Here is a 15558-nt window from a genome sequence, read left to right on the forward strand (position 1 = left end):
AAAACACAGGAAACTACTCCGCACAAATTCTGATGCTCGGCGGTAAGCACTCATTGTTACGCCTCGTTTAGGTTCCCTTAGCACCAATTAAAAAGAGTAAAGCTATACGCACTCCGGAGTGCACTTCGGACGGAAATGGCTATACGCATTCCGCTTAACTCGTATAAAACAAATTGTCACAACGAGTTTTCTGAAGGGAAGGAAGTGGCCGAGTGGGCTAACGCGTCTCAGCTCGGAGCGCGGCTTGTGCTGGGAACCTCCTGGGTTCGATTCCCCACCACCCCCGCCCGTTTCGATCTGGATGAGTTTCGTACCGGCACGTGTTCGTGTGATCACTTCTGCGTGATCGTTAAAAATCCCAGGTTAGTGGTTGCAGTGCACTGGCTTAAGTTCTTATCTAGTCTTCCCTATCAAGGTTGTATAAACATACAAAGAAAACTTTTTTTTTCTTTCTTTCTTTCTATTGAGCGATGGCGTAGCATAGGGGTTAAGGTCCCCGGTTTATACGCAAGTGGGCGCAGGTTCAATCCGCAGTGGGCCTACATTTTTTTTTTCTCCCTTTTTTGAACATTTTGCCCAGTCTCAACCCCTAATCGATCGACAATGGGCCTACTTTTTTCTCTTTTTTTTCTTCTTCTCGGACATTTTGTTTTGTCGAGGTATTTGGCGATATTTACGGCATTTCTTTTTTGCGATGAACACTAAAAACCCGAAAATTGTCGACGAAACTTCGGAGAACTAAATGGTATGGGACTCCCTTTCTGGAGGTGCGATCAGGGACAGCGGGGCTTGTGTTGCCGGTCGGACGTCGCGAAGTGGCGTGTACTGGTTAAGTTTTGTAATTAGCAGCCACACACTGTCGCCGCAAAGCGGTGTGAACGCAGGCGGGGGGCTGTGTTAACTAGCTTCCCAGTGATACACGCGCTGTTCGATAAGGGTGGCCCGAGCGGCATGAGCTCTCCACGGAGTGTGTATAGCCATTTTCATCCGAAGTGCACTCCGGAGTGCGTATAGCTTTACTCAATTGAGTATGCTTGGATTAATTAATTAATTTTTTCCCCTCGTTTTGCAGTTTCCGGAGAAGGGGTGAGGGAATGCCCTAAGAGAGTTCCAGTTCCCAAAGTGACGGTGGATGAGAGCTCAGAGGACGAGACGTCCACTCAGAAAAGGAAACAGGTAATTTTCAATCCTGAACTTCATTTCAGCTAGTTCCATATTCATTTCAACCGGATCAGAAATGTAAAAAAAAAAAAAAAAACGGACGACCGCCTCCTGAGATGCCTCGGCCCCCGTTTCAGTTCCGAAGAAAATCATGGGCGTGTTAAGTCCGCACTCCTTTGGTTCTACTCCGACGCTCCGAGTTTCATACTCCGAGCGCAGCAATTAAACGATGCATAGCGTACAGGAGCGCGACACACCGAGGCTACGTTCCAAACCTACTCGAATGGATCCGAGTTACCCTGGCGGATTGTGTCACGTGACAACAAAAATGGAGAAACGCTGGACGCGGGTAGGTTTTCGATAACCACCTTTACCCTAGAGTTAGATCGAGTAAGTTCTAAAACTCGTCCGGAAGCCCAGAAACTATCGACGAGCCACATGAGCTTCTTCCAATCATGAATACGGCAGAAGCCGAAAATATTTCGAAGATAAATAATTAGGCCCAAGTGGAGCGGCAAAGTGTAAAGCAAAAGAGATGGCGACGTTATCAAGTTTTACGAACGTTTTAATATTCCTGAAAGGTTGGAAGACTCGCTTCGTGCACAGATGTGGAAGGTTACCTGGGCCGTTCCATTTATTGACCATGCATGCTGTTCCGAATTAAGTTAAAGACAACATTCTTGAACCCGCTTGTCGACGCAGGAAACCCTCAAATTTGTCAGAGATTCCGTGGTTTTGTCGGTTCCGTCTCGCAGCGAGACGGAAGGTATACGCAGATACCGGCACACCGTCTTTCGATATCACACCAATTTGTTATTAGGCGGTATGCATGAACAAACCTTTCCCGCAACGCTGTAAATGGTGTTTCGGCTTCCCAATCTAAGTATCTCTGTTCTCTGCAACTGGGCTAAGCATTCTAAGCAGGGCAGTGGTTTGTCCTTTCATCACAACTTTTCTGTCGCCGAGCTATCGGCACACTCGTTCAAAAGATCAATTCGTTTTCAAGCAAAACGCACAAACAAACCTTTTACTTGACGGTAACTGATGTTTCGGCTTTTCTATCTGTTACGATGGGACTTCGTCGTCTTCATTTTGCAATAGGCAAGACGCGCGGCCTCAGCACGGGCCACGCCTCACGCACTGTTCCTGATTGAGCTAGCGACATGTTCGCAGGGCTCGTAGCTCACCTCCGATCTCGGCAGTCTTCTCCTGTAAATAATATGTAAATAGACCACCACTGAATACTGGCGACGAGGATAAACCTGAATGGTTCAGCGAGGATGGCGCAAGGTCGAATTCCGGACTACACTCCCGGTACGAGTTGGACGTCCTGGAAGGAACGGCTCGAATTTTATTTCGAGGCCAACGACGTGACAGACCCGGCAAAGAAGCGAGCGCTACTCTTCAGCCTCTGTGGGGAGGAAACCTACGGCAAGGTTCGAGATTTGCTTCACCCACAAGTGCCATCTGGGGTCTCCTACGACGACGTTATGCAGCGTCTATCACGGCATTTCGAGTCTGGTCCATCGGAACTACTCGGGAGATGGCGATTTCACAAGCGTGATCAGGAGCCTCACGAAACCATTCCCGAATACGTCGATGCTCTGCGAGCTCTTGCAAAAGATTGCAACTTCGGCACAACAACGGTCACGACCGTGGCATCTGCCACGACAACCGCACAAGCGCCGAGCGGCTCCATTACCCAACAATCGGCAAGTGGCGCCGGGAGCACCATGCAGCAAGCGTCGGTGGACCAGTTAGTAACATCTACAGTCCTTCCACTGGAAGTTATGCTACGCGACCGCTTCATATGTGGCCTTCGAGACGTTCACCTCCAGCAGCGATTACTCTCTGAAAGAGCCGTTACTTTCCAGAAAGCGTTTGATTTGGCTAAGGCAATGGAATCAACGACAACTCATCAGTCGAAAATGAGAGACGATGTCGACAAGATCCATCAAAACTCCTCCAAACAACGCGATTCTGGATCAACGGCAAAGCCGAAAAATCGGGCCCAAAATCGCTGCTACAGGTGCAACAACGATAATCATCGACCGGAGGACTGTCGCTATCGCAAGAGCACCTGCAATTACTGTAAAAAGATTGGACATCTTGAGAAGGCTTGTATCTCAAAGAAAAGACGAGGAGAAAGCAAGAAAACTCATCAAGTGAGTGAGTCGAGTGCTGACCATGATGCAGAACTTTACACCCTCTACAAAACGTATGAGGAATCACCAAGTCGACCCCATTTTCAGATTACCCTCACCATCGACGGTAAAACTTTGCAAATGGAAGTTGACTCGGGAGCTGCAATCACGCTCATCAGTGAAGTAACCTTTCGCAGACTATGGTCTAAAGGAACAGCGAAGCTTCAGTCTGAAGAAAAGCAACTGTACACCTGGTCAGGGCAAAGGCTGCCAGTTCTCGGAAAAATTCAGGTAAACGTCCTGAAAACAACCACCGCAAGAACGCAGCCAGTCCAACTCACTCTGCGTGTTGTAAAAGGACAAGGAGCAAGTCTCCTCGGCAGGGACTGGTTTGCACCGTTGAACATTTCCCTTTCTGTAGTGAACGCTGTGGCCTCCACCTCACTGCAGAACGTCTTGGATAGATACCAAGATGTTTTCACTGAACTACAGACCGGTCACAAAGGGTCACCCATATCTATTCCAATGCAGCCGGACGCACCACCCAAGTTCCTGAAGTGCCGCCCAGTTCCATTCGCTATCCGGGATTCTGTGCTGAAGGAGCTGGATCGCTTGAAAGAACAAGGAATAATAGAACCTGTCCTATCTTCTCAGTGGGCAACTCCAGTAGTGGTAGTGAGGAAGAAGGATGGATCGCTAAGACTTTGCGGTGATTATCGTAGCACAGTCAACGCATCTGTCAAGCCTGGGACCTACCCACTGCCGACTGTACCAGAGCTCCTTACCACAATCAGTGGAGGAAAGCACTTTTCAAAGATTGACTTGGCGCAAGCCTACCAGCAGCTTCGACTCGATGAAGCTACGTCTGAGGTATTGTGCATCAATACGATCAAGGGATTGTACCGCGTCAAGCGTTTACCCTTCGGCGTATCTGTAGCCCCGGCTATCTTTCAAAAATTTATGGACGTATGTCTTGCTCGGCTACCGGGCGTCGCCACATACCTTGACGACATCCTCATCCTTGGCTCCACCAAGGACCAGCACTTAAAGCGACTCGAAGCAGTTCTACGACGTTTGAGTCAAGCTAACCTCAAGGTCAAGAAAGAAAAGTGCCATTTCGACATGTCGGAGGTTGAATTCCTCGGATACCGAGTTGGTGCTGCAGGCATCCGGCCGACACAAGAAAAAGTCAAGGCGATTGTAGAAGCGCCAGAGCCAAAAGACAAGTCGGAACTACAATCATTTCTTGGAATGATTGCCTTCTACAATCGGTTCCTCAGACATCGAGCAACTGTGGCCGAAAGCTTGCATCGCTTGCTCGACAAAAATGTGCCATGGAAATGGGAGTCCCGACATAAGGACTACCAAGCGCTGAAGGACCTGCTCTCGTCAGCAGAGGTCCTGGCGCACTACAATACTGATAAGCCGCTCTTCTTGTCTTGCGATTCCTCTCCCTACGGTGTAGGAGCCGTACTTGCCCAGCTAGACAACCAAGGCCGCGAAGCTCCCATTGCTTACGGGTCTAGAACGCTCGGTAAGAGTGAAAGGAACTATGCCCAGCTTGACAAAGAAGGGTTGGCCATAGTGTTCGGAGTTAAACACTTTCATCAGTATATTGCTGGAAGGTCCGTCACAATATACACTGACCACAAGCCCCTGCTAGGCATCCTCAACTCAGACAGGCAGATGCCACTGGTACTGTCCCCGAGGATGCTACGCTGGTGCCTGCATCTCCAAACCTATGACTATAACCTGGTTTACCGACCCGGTGCACTCCATCAAAATGCGGATGCCCTGAGCCGTCTTCCACTGCCCAGCAACGTGGACGAACCACACGGTCCAGCAGACATCCTTATGATTGAGGCGCTCGAGACACCATCCCTCTCAGCAAAGGACATAGCCCGTCTTACGGCAAAGGACCCCCTCCTGGCGAAGGTCTACCAAGCCGTCCAGTCCGGAGCCTCCAAATGCATGACCGGAAAACAGTTCGCAAGCTATATGAGGCAATTTACCGAGCTATCGACCCACAAGGGATGCGTCTTATGGGGATCACGTGTGGTTATTCCGAAGGAGGCACAGCCAGCAGCCATGAAACTCCTGCACGCAAACCATCCAGGAGTAACAGCCATGAAACGCTGTGCACGAAGTCATCTTTGGTGGCCTGACCTCGACAAAGAAATCGACAGATGCGTCCAACTCTGCTCAAAGTGTCAGCAACAAGTACGTGCTCCTGTTCCAGCACCAAGTCCAACTTGGGAACGCCCTCAGGAGCCATGGAGTCTACTTCACATGGACTTCGCCGGTCCTTTTGAAGGAAAGATGCTTCTGATAGTTGTTGACGCGTATTCCAAATGGTTGCAAGTCCACATCTGCGCGTCAGCAACTGCTGCCACCGTCATTGACGCCCTCCGATCCATGTATGCCACATTTGGCATCCCGAAAGTCGTCTGCAGCGACAATGGCACGCCATTTTTAGCCAAGGAAACCAATCAATTCCTGCAAGCCAATAACATCCGGCACATCACAAGCGCCCCCTATCACCCAGCAACCAACGGCCAAGCCGAACGAATGGTTCGGGAAACGAAGGAGTCGCTCCGCAAACTTTCAGAAGGAAGTCTGAACTGCCGACTGGCACGGTTCTTGTATAAGCAACATACAACACCAAGCTCAACAACTGGGAAAACACCAGCAGAGTTGATGTTCGGACGACAATTGCTTTGCCCATTGGATTATATTCATCCACGGGGTAAGGAAGGTGAAGAAGGCTACAAAGACGCTAAGTTCAGAAATTCACAAGCCGTCTTTATTAAGGGATTCGCGGGACAACCGAAATGGATAGAAGCTAAGGTGCTCCGTCAGGTTGGTTCCCGATCATTTGAAGTAACGACTTCAGATGGAAGAATACAAAGAAGACACATTGACGACATGCGAAGTCGGTTAGCCCAACATTCGGAACAATGCAGTTCAACATCGTCTCGAATTTCAAGTTATCCACTTTTCGACTCGGATCCCGATGAACAAAAAGATGTATGTGCCTCAGGCCAGGCATCTTCAGAGACGGAATTCTCACCAGCGAACACATCTGGTGCGTTTTCACTTCCAGAGCCTACACCGATCATCAAGGGACAGGGCTCTGTTATGCCGAATACTGAACCGACATCAGAAAGTTCTCCTGGACCATCCTCCTCGTCTGTTCCGGTTCCTCTACCCAGAACACGCCCCAAGCGCGTTACAAGCAAACCAGTGCGTTTTCGAGAAACTGATTAGTTTTATCGAGAAGGGGGAAGTGTTACGATGGGACTTCGTCGTCTTCATTTTGCAATAGGCAAGACGCGCGGCCTCAGCACGGGCCACGCCTCACGCACTGTTCCTGATTGAGCTAGCGACATGTTCGCAGGGCTCGTAGCTCACCTCCGATCTCGGCAGTCTTCTCCTGTAAATAATATGTAAATAGACCACCACTGAATACTATCAAAGCATATTTATTCACTGGGCTGAGCATTATAAAAGAAGCAGCGGTCTGAATGTCTCCTCATTTTAACAACTTTTCTGTCGCTGTACAATCGGCACTCGACTGTTTGATAGATAAATTTCTGTTTCAGAACGCTAATTGCTGTCTTGGCTTTCAAATCAAATTGTTTTTACCTGCTAGATTAAGCACTAATCAACTGAAAAGGAGCAGCGGTCTGGCTACGCCTTTCATCTCGACGGTCTCGACAGCAGCGCAGCCATCTTGTTTGTTTACGTGACGTCACATACGGTGCGCGAAGAAGTCACTCGCGCTCCGAGAAATTCTTGGTGCATGAAGAGCGCGCTCAAGTGTTAGTCTCCGATGACACTCCTGTCTGTTTAGTGCAAGAGCGTCAAACTCTCATGCTCCGGAGCACGGACTTAACGCGCCCAATGTTTGGCACTTACTTAGTTCCCTTGCCAGCAAGTTGCTACGTCATTTGATTGGGCTGCTCTGGCCAAACTAATTGTAATCATTTATCGCATCACTTTCACTCACAGGCAGCAAAAAAGAAGAAATCCAATCAGGCTGCTGCCAAGAAAGATAGCTACGAAGCTATCCTTCGGAACCAGATGAACCAAGCTCACCGGAAGAATTCTGGTATCAACCCCCTCACAGTGAGTATTGCGAATTGTGTGACATTTCAAAATCTATGTTACCCTCTCTCATCCTAGCAGGATGGCATTAATCAGCGTTTTTTGTATGTTTCAAAATAATGTACAGCAGAAAAGACAGCGGGCTTCCAGCACATCGGACTCCGATGACTCGCTGGTTTCCAGCAGCGAGTTGCAGGAAGCCAGAAAGATGACGAAATACTGGAAGGCCAGGTGCAAGGAGCTGCGGGAAGACAACGTCTTCCTGCAAGAACAAGTGCGTGCCCAGCAGGCACTCCTAGGCTCCAAGCTCTTCACAAGTGAGTAAGACTGAGTTAGCTCTTGCTTGCCCGTTTTGCTTTTGAACCTATTACATAATAGGGTGTACTCTGCAAGTTGTTAATTACAATATGTAATGTCTGCCTTAATCTAGCTAAGCCCTAAAAATGTGATCAATTGTACTTTATAAATAAATTTTCATTAAATTGTTTTATCAGTGGAAGAGCAGCAGAACCAGAACAAGAAGGCAGCTCTGAATCATGGCAGTCCAGGTATGAGTAAGGTTTTTGATGGTATGAGTGTCGCAGAGCTAGCAAATTTGCATCTACGTGATTTGATCTGTCTGATTTGATTTCATCCTACAGGTCTATCCCAAGACTAACTTGCTTGGCATATATAAATATTTACCCAGCTGTACACCGGAATGTATGAGTTGGCATACATTATTTGTAATTAACCCATGCTTAGAGTGCTTGGGAGGTTTTAAGTTAATGTTGCAATGGTTTAGTACGTAATAAGATTCTAAGGAGGGGCAACAGTCGCATGACTACTTCGCATTCTTGAAGCATAGCTACTTTTATAATACAGCAGAAGAGGCTGATGTGGTTGCCGAGCCTCGAGCTGCACAGGGCTTGAAACCCAGAGCAGAGGGTAAGTTGGCCGGACATATGACCCTTTGATATGACCACTTGATTCTTAATATATTATATATATTTACAGCAAACCCGGGGCTGCTGGTTAAAACAAATATGAAAAAGAGATCCTCCGTAGAAGGTAAGTTGGCATTTGTGCAGCTTTTACACGTGAAACATAATATATTTTATTTACTGCATATATTCACAGCTAGCCAAGGCAGCCAAAGCAGCCACAGCCAAGCTGCTTGCACAAGTGCTTCGATCACCGGTGAGTGGACATTTACGCAGATTTTTGCATCTTAAACTGACTGCTCTGAGTGCACTGTTTACACCTACAGCAAATGCTGCAGCTGCACAGTGTTCCCAGCGTTCTCAGTGCACTGCATACATTTACAGCTAAACAAGCCGGGGCTGCAAGTGCTTCGAGGGCTGCGAGTGCTTCTTGTGCCAGTACTGGTGCAGGTAAGTTGACATTTAGACAGTTTTTTACTGAGTGTGCTTTATGTAGCTATCCGAGGCGTGCTGCATGGAGTTTTTGGGCCAATAGTTTTATGACCATTGTTTTGACTCTGTGTATACCGCATTTCTTCATGAGACACACTGACCTGCATTAATTCTTTGCAGCACATGGAGGGCTGGCACAAGCGCCTCAAGCTGTGGGTCCTGTTGCAGGTAAGTTTACTCTTGCCACTTGAAAAAAAATTTACCTCCCTATGAAACTTTTGTGATCTTGTTTGATTTTATTTCCTCCTGCTTGCATGCATGACTTTTGAGAAAACAAAGTTGGGAATTGTGTCGAGGGTAATTTACCTAAATGTTTGACTGATTTTTAATTTCAGCGTTGACTGGCTCATGCCCTGCAGAATTTACATACATGGCTGATGGTCGTGTAAGTATCTTGTTGTCTTTTAAGGTGTATGTAGAAAAGTTAGTGCCACAAAAAAAAAAGAACAGGAAAGTCTCTGGCTCATTAGCTAATAAACTTTATGTGCAAGGAGACTTCAAGAGCACGGCAAAGAAGATAAGCTGTCTGCTTATCTGTTTGTTTTTTGAAGCTATCAATGGGGGGTGCGAAAGCACGACTTTTGCGGTGCCGTACCCAGACATGAAAGAGCAATACCTCTCTTGATTACCTTTGAATGGGGCAACTTGTAGTCTAAAATGCATTTCTTTGAGCGAGCCTATTTGAAAGCAATCAAGAGGGGTATTGCTCTTTCATGTCTGGGTGCAGCACTGCAAAAGTTGTTTTCCCACACTGGCAGATAGCTTCACAAAACTAATTGAAGGACTGTGAGCAGCAGGGTATCGATCATTATCTGCCTTAGATGGGGCAGGTACCCTGTTGAAGAGGAGAGGGGTATCCAGGATACTGATCGCAGTACAGAAAAAAAGGAGACTGTCGCAAGATGTCTCATATTTAAAAAGAAAAAAAAATGTTGAAAGCTGGTTTGAAGTTTAGTGGTCTTTTCAGCAGCCCCCGAAAACAAATGAAATATGCTAGAGTAAATGCGAAGGCCAAGGGACTGTATGGGAACTGTGATAACTTGAGCAGACGACATTCCAACGGGCAAAAAGCGCTTCTTTATTGAACGTGCTATACTTATAGGCGCTTGTCACGTGACATCCGTGACCGGGGTGCGCACAGCCGATGCGCCGTGGTGCGCCGTGACTTGCAGCGCCACGCTGCTACATTCCTTCCCCCTCACATCAGCTTCGGAAGTCCTCCGGTTTGTACCTGTCCGGTGGACGCCGCACTCGCGTACTTCTTCTGGAAGTCGGAGCCTCAGTACAAGGCTCCGGTGTCGTCACTGGCGCACTTGTGGAACTCGGTGGTGGAAGCGGCTGCTGACGCGTCCGTGTAGCTTGTTGACTGCCGGCTTGAGAGTCCGCTGGCATAGCAGCAGAAGCAACTTGTGGCACCATCGGCTGGGTTTCTCGAGGCACCGGAACATCTGGGAGCGTAGGCTCCTCCGGCGTAGGCGGTGCAGCAAGGGACGTCGGGCTTGCAAGGCGGTCTCGGATGTGGTCGGCGTGTGTGAACCGCACAACCTGCGCCACTTTCACTAAATATGTCACAGGACTGACGACTTGAGTCACCACACCTTCTTCCCATGACACTAGCTCGCCTCGCACCGTTTTGACCAACACAGTATCACCCACAACAAAAGACCGGTTAGCACCTCGCGACGCATCACTCTGTTCCTTCAGGTGCTGCTGTTTGTTTTGCATGGCTTTTACAAAATCGGGTTTAAGCAAAGAAAGTTTCACTCGTGGCTGTCGCTTCAAAAACAGCTCGGCTGGAGTGCGACCAGTGGTACTGTTTGGGGTGTTTCGATAGCTCAGTAAAAAGCTATCCAAACGCTCGAGCAAAGAGTGTTTCTTGCCACTCTGTTTCTCGTCTAACAATTGCTTCAGCAGAGTTTTTTTTGTGGTCTGCACGAGACGCTCTGCTGCGCCGTTCGAGGCAGCATGATAGGGTGGCGTCTTAACGTGCTTGATGCCATTCACCCTCATAAACTCAGAGAACTCATCTGAAACAAACTGAGGTCCGTTATCACTCACCAGTACCTCTGGTAGCCCATAAGCCGCAAATACACTTCGCAATTTGTCGAGTGTTTTACCAGTAGTGGTGGAAGACATGGACCACACTTCGATCCATTTCGAGAAAGCATCCACCAGTACTAGGAAGACATGGCCTTCTTTAGCAGCAAAATCCACGTGTACTCGTTGCCACGGCTTAGTTGGATAGCTCCATGGCTGTAACGGTACAGGTGGAGCAGCGTTCTGAACAGACTGACATACGCGACACTGTCGTACGTAGCTCTCGATTTCTAGGTCTAGCCCTGGCCACCATACAAAACTTCTGGCAAGCATTTTCATGCGGCTAGCACCTGGATGGTCCTCATGCAACAGTGCCAAAACCTGTGACTGCAGCTTTTCAGGTACAATCACCCTTGAGCCCCAGGTGACGCAGCCTTGCTCAAATGACAACTCGTCACGTCGTACATGGTACGGTTTTAGCTCTTCGCTACTTTGGGCAGGCCATCCGTTCAGAACGTAGTTAGCTACGCGAGACAAGGTCAAGTCACGTTTTGTAGCTCTAGCTACGTCTTCCGCGGTCAAGGGAGTACTGTCAAACAACAAAAGACACTCAGCAGGGTCGTCAGCTGTTGTCATCGGTCGTGGGAGTCTAGACAGAGCATCAGCCACCTCGACATCTTTTCCTTTACGGTACTTGAGTTTGTACCTATAGGCTGCAAGAATCATTGCCCATCTTTGCATTCGAGCTGCCGCTAGCGTAGGTACAGGCTTATCGTGCCCCAGTATCCCAAGCAGTGGCTGATGGACTGTATAGAGAGTGAACTCCCTACCATACAGGTAGCGATGGAACTTTTTCAGACCAAACATCAGAGCTAGCGCTTCTCGCTCGCACTGCGCATAGTTCTTTTCCGCTGACGTGAGCGTTCGCGACGCGAACGCCACTGGGCGCTCTTCCCCTTCTGGTGTTACATGAAAAATGACAGCACCAATCCCGTACGATGAAGCATCACACAGCAATGCAATTGGCTTGTCTACGTCGTAGAACGTAAGAACCTGGCTGTTTACGAGCAACTGCTTCGTAGCAGCAAAGGCCTCGCTGCACTTCAGAGTCCACGACCACTTTTCACCTTTTTTCAACAACCGATAAAGCGGTTCAGCTACGCACGAAACATTCTTGAGAAACTTAGCGTAAAAGTTTAGCATCCCCAAATACGCCTTCAGTTCCGTTACGCAGGTGGGCTCGGGCGCTTCTGTGATAGCCTTTGTCATTGCTTCTGTCGGGTAAATGCCATCGGCACTCACCGTGTGACCCAGGTAGGTCACCGAGCTTTGGAAAAAACGGCACTTGTCCGTTTTCAAAGTGACATTGTAGTCACGAAGTCGACGCAAGACGCATTCCAGCGTCTTTTGACAGTCCTGGGTGTCCTTTCCAGACACGATGACGTCATCAATGTAGCATCCCACATGAGGTATGCCTTTAAGCACCTCGTCCATGAAGGACTGAAAAATGGCTGGCGCACTGGCCACACCAAACGGTAGGCGTTGGAACTGAAACAACCCCATGTGCGTGTTTATAGTCAAAAGTGGTTTGGACTCGGCAGCCAGCGGTACCTGCTGATACGCAGCAGAAAGATCCAGCACGCAAAACACTTTGCCACCTGCGATGGCAGTGTACAGATCTTCAGGTCGCGGCAGTGGGTAATGGTCGGTTTTTAGTACAGGGTTGATCGTTACCTTGTAATCCCCGCACAACCTGAGTGATCCATCTTTCTTGTGAATTACAACTACCGGAGTCGCCCACTCACTGTGACTTACGCGGCGTAAAACCTCGCTCTTCTCTAGCCTGTCCAGCTCTTCTCCAACCTTATCGCGTAACGCGTAAGGCACCGGTCTCGCCTTGCAAAAAACCGGCGTACAATCTTGTTTTAGAACTATCTTCGCTTGATAGTTGTTCGTGACACTAGACTGATTAGAAAATACTGTCGGGAACTTGTTACGCAGCGCTTCTATTCGGTGTGAATCAGTTACATGCTCCAGTGACATGACGCTTTTCCAATCAAGTCTGAGCCTCTCAAGCCAGTTCCGCCCCATGAGCAACGGCAATTTCTTGCCTTGGTTATCGACGACGATAACGGGCAGTTTCAAAGTCTGGTTTTCGTATGTGACGGAAACGTCACATTGCCCTTTTACCGGGATTCGTTCACCCGTGTACGTTTTTAGGTTTACCCGAGATGGCTCACACTTGACATGAGGGAACACGGTTTTCGCAACACTTTCAGGAACAATTGTTACAGCCGCTCCTGTATCAATTTGCATGAAAACGTCCGCCCCTTCAACATTGACTTTCACTTCATAACCCGAACGCACCGTGTTAAGGCAGTGATAGACGTCCAGTTCTGAATCGTCCTCCGAGCAGTCCACTGCATTCGCGTTCTTGGGTCCCTTTTTCTCGTTCGAGCACACTTTTTGCAAATGGCCTAACTTGCCACACTTGTGACACGTAGCATTCTTGTACCAACATTTGCTTGCCGCATGCGCCCTTCCACATCTTTCGCAAGACTTCTTGCTTTGCTTGTGTTTTCGAACGTCACGCTTATTGACGTTATCTTTCTGGTTCGCTCTTATCTCGTTCAACGACGCGTCTTTGCTTCCGGCGTGTAGTAACGCTGTCTGTCGTGCCGCCTGCTCTTGATCCAATGCGATCTTGCATGCCCTTTCGAAGGTTAAGCTTTCTTCGGCGAATAGCGCACGTTGCGTTTCTTCGCGCCGTATTCCCGCCACAAGCCTGTCCCTCAGAGCATCTTGCAGAAACTGGCCAAAGTCACACTTCCTTGCCAAATGCTTTAGCGCTACAATGAAATCTTCAACGCTCTCCTGTTCCTCTTGTACACGTCTGTTGAATTTGCACCTTTCCGCTATGACCGAGCTCTTCGGGCTATAGTGGTTTTTCAGCAAAACTTTCACTTCTTCGAACGACTTATCTCCCGGTACTGCCGGTACGACCAAGCTTTTCAGAACTTCGTAAGCTCGAGGTCCTATAACGGTCAAGAACACCGCTAGCTTCTTTTCTGGTTTGATGTCGTTTGCGCTAACGAAGTGCTCGAAACGCTCTAAATACGAGTCAAAATTCTGTTGTTTTTCGTCGTATTCGTCAAGCTTTCCAAGAGGTGCCATATTTCGGCAAACCGACGGTGTACTTATCGGTTGCTGGCTTCCGTCCGTCGTGTCCGCTCCGTCCGTCGCCCGCTTGAGATGCAATGACTGCGCTGCTTTGGCTGTCGCTGTCCGTTCAGTTGGCCCCGCTCGTATGGTGCTCGTCTGCTGCCGTCTGCGACGCTTCCGCTGGGCAGCGCGGGTGCGTTGTCATCCTCGTCGCCAATGTGATAACTTGAGCAGACGACATTCCAACGGGCAAAAAGCGCTTCTTTATTGAACGTGCTATACTTATAGGCGCTTGTCACGTGACATCCGTGACCGGGGTGCGCACAGCCGATGCGCCGTGGTGCGCCGTGACTTGCAGCGCCACGCTGCTACAGGAACAACGCACCAAGAAGTATGTTGGACTGTTTGTTCAGTTTTTTTTGGGAGGTGTGTAGAGCATTCCACTCTTCTGTGGCAGCAACTGCATTGGCTAGACAAGGCAGTGCCTGAGTGACAGACACCGAGGACACGCTTGGTTTCCTAGAGCCACGGTGCGGGATATGTTCTAGTTCACTGTATTGAGTGTGTTTGTGGACTGTCCTTCCACAGCACTACTATTTTAGGCAGGCACAAGGACAATTGACAACTTGTGAGGAGATGGAGACCTATCACATCAACAGCGGTGGAAGTGACCATGTGATCCATGCATCATGGCATTGTCAGACGAAGAGTTGGAATTTCTAAAGGGGATAATGAAGGTTTCGTGCATGCCAGTGTGAACTAGGAGATCAGTTATAATAAGACTGGCAAACACACTTGTGACAGTTTATACTTTGTCTTCATTCCCTCCTAGTAAATCATATACTTGTGAGTCAGTGCCTTTCCTGTCGTGTATGTTCCTTATTGACCTCATCTAGTAGCACCGTTTTACATAATTATGTTCAATCTGCTTACAGTTTCACCTCCAGAAGGGGATAGTGCTTACGTCAACACAGGCGAAACGAGTGATGGCACACACCAAGCCGTCTCTCGTCGTGAAAGAGACGGCCCAGTCCATTTGGACTACACCTGGGCTGGCAGTAAGAAGTATGTCGGGCCAGCTGCCAGCCAGCAAGAGGGCTTCGGGAGAGCTGCCCAAACCCGCATTGACCCCGGAAAAGGTCAATGTTGTTGAAGGTGGGTACGTAATACTAAACAACATGAAACAAAAAATAATATTTGGTCAATTCATTTGCAGCTACCTTGCACCATTGGGCAGGGCTAAAGAAGGTGGACGTCACCGCAGCGGTCTCCAACCTTGGAAAAATCTTGTCAGAGAAGATACAAGATTCTATTAAGTCAATGAGGCGCAAAGAGGCCTATCAAAGGATATAATGAGCATCTTACTAGTGCAGCTCTCTTTGGAATAAATTGTAAATAAAGTGCAATTGCATCGCATTTAATTATTTGAACTAGTTCAAAGAGGATTTTCTAGTGTCAAGCGACCAGCGACAACGGAGCAGCTGCTACTAGGATTTAACTGGTCCTATTTGCAGCTGGGATCTAACTGGTCC

At 48.5% G+C, this 15558-nt stretch overlaps 2 protein-coding genes across 3 annotated transcripts; one reads left to right on the top strand and one right to left on the bottom strand.

The window, feature by feature from the left end:
* Positions 1 to 885: 885 nt before the first annotated feature.
* Positions 886 to 15435, top strand: LOC120842484. 2 transcript variants are annotated; one of them, XM_040213619.3, is made up of 12 exons: positions 886 to 1176; positions 7317 to 7433; positions 7540 to 7729; positions 7907 to 7960; positions 8277 to 8339; positions 8409 to 8462; positions 8532 to 8591; positions 8720 to 8785; positions 8948 to 8995; positions 9163 to 9212; positions 14962 to 15181; positions 15243 to 15435. In XM_040213619.3, exons 2-12 carry the CDS (start codon positions 7389 to 7391, stop codon positions 15377 to 15379), a joined length of 987 nt encoding a protein of 328 aa, XP_040069553.1. In that variant the 5' UTR covers positions 886 to 1176; positions 7317 to 7388; the 3' UTR covers positions 15380 to 15435. The 2 variants fall into 2 exon arrangements, with proteins under 2 accessions (XP_040069553.1, XP_040069554.1); XM_040213620.3 differs by having other exon boundaries at positions 7543 to 7729.
* On the bottom strand, positions 9878 to 14113 carry LOC115320102 (uncharacterized protein K02A2.6-like). Its single transcript, XM_040213618.2, has 2 exons — positions 12599 to 14113; positions 9878 to 10372 (listed from the first exon to the last, which is right to left on the bottom strand). The coding sequence occupies exons 1-2, from the start codon at positions 14036 to 14038 to the stop codon at positions 10031 to 10033; spliced, it is 1782 nt and encodes a 593-aa protein (XP_040069552.1). The 5' UTR covers positions 14039 to 14113; the 3' UTR covers positions 9878 to 10030.
* Positions 15436 to 15558: the final 123 nt, after the last annotated feature.

This window comes from Ixodes scapularis, unplaced genomic scaffold (genome assembly GCF_016920785.2).
Source record: "Ixodes scapularis isolate PalLabHiFi unplaced genomic scaffold, ASM1692078v2 PGA_scaffold10__122_contigs__length_95168666, whole genome shotgun sequence".
NCBI classification, from domain to species: domain Eukaryota; kingdom Metazoa; phylum Arthropoda; class Arachnida; order Ixodida; family Ixodidae; genus Ixodes; species Ixodes scapularis.

Coding starts and splice junctions, on each gene's coding strand:
- LOC120842484 (XM_040213619.3), top strand. CDS start 7,389: ATGAACCAAGCTCACCGGAAGAATTCTGGTATCAACCCCCTCACA. Junction 7,730..7,906: donor AGGCTCCAAGCTCTTCACAA/GTGAGTAAGACT, acceptor TTGTTTTATCAG/TGGAAGAGCAGCAGAACCAG. Junction 15,182..15,242: donor AAAGGTCAATGTTGTTGAAG/GTGGGTACGTAA, acceptor ATTCATTTGCAG/CTACCTTGCACCATTGGGCA.
- LOC115320102 (XM_040213618.2), bottom strand. CDS start 14,038: ATGGCACCTCTTGGAAAGCTTGACGAATACGACGAAAAACAACAGAAT. Junction 10,373..12,598: donor GGTTGTGCGGGGATTACAAG/GTAACGATCAAC, acceptor AAAGTGGCGCAG/GTTGTGCGGTTCACACACGC.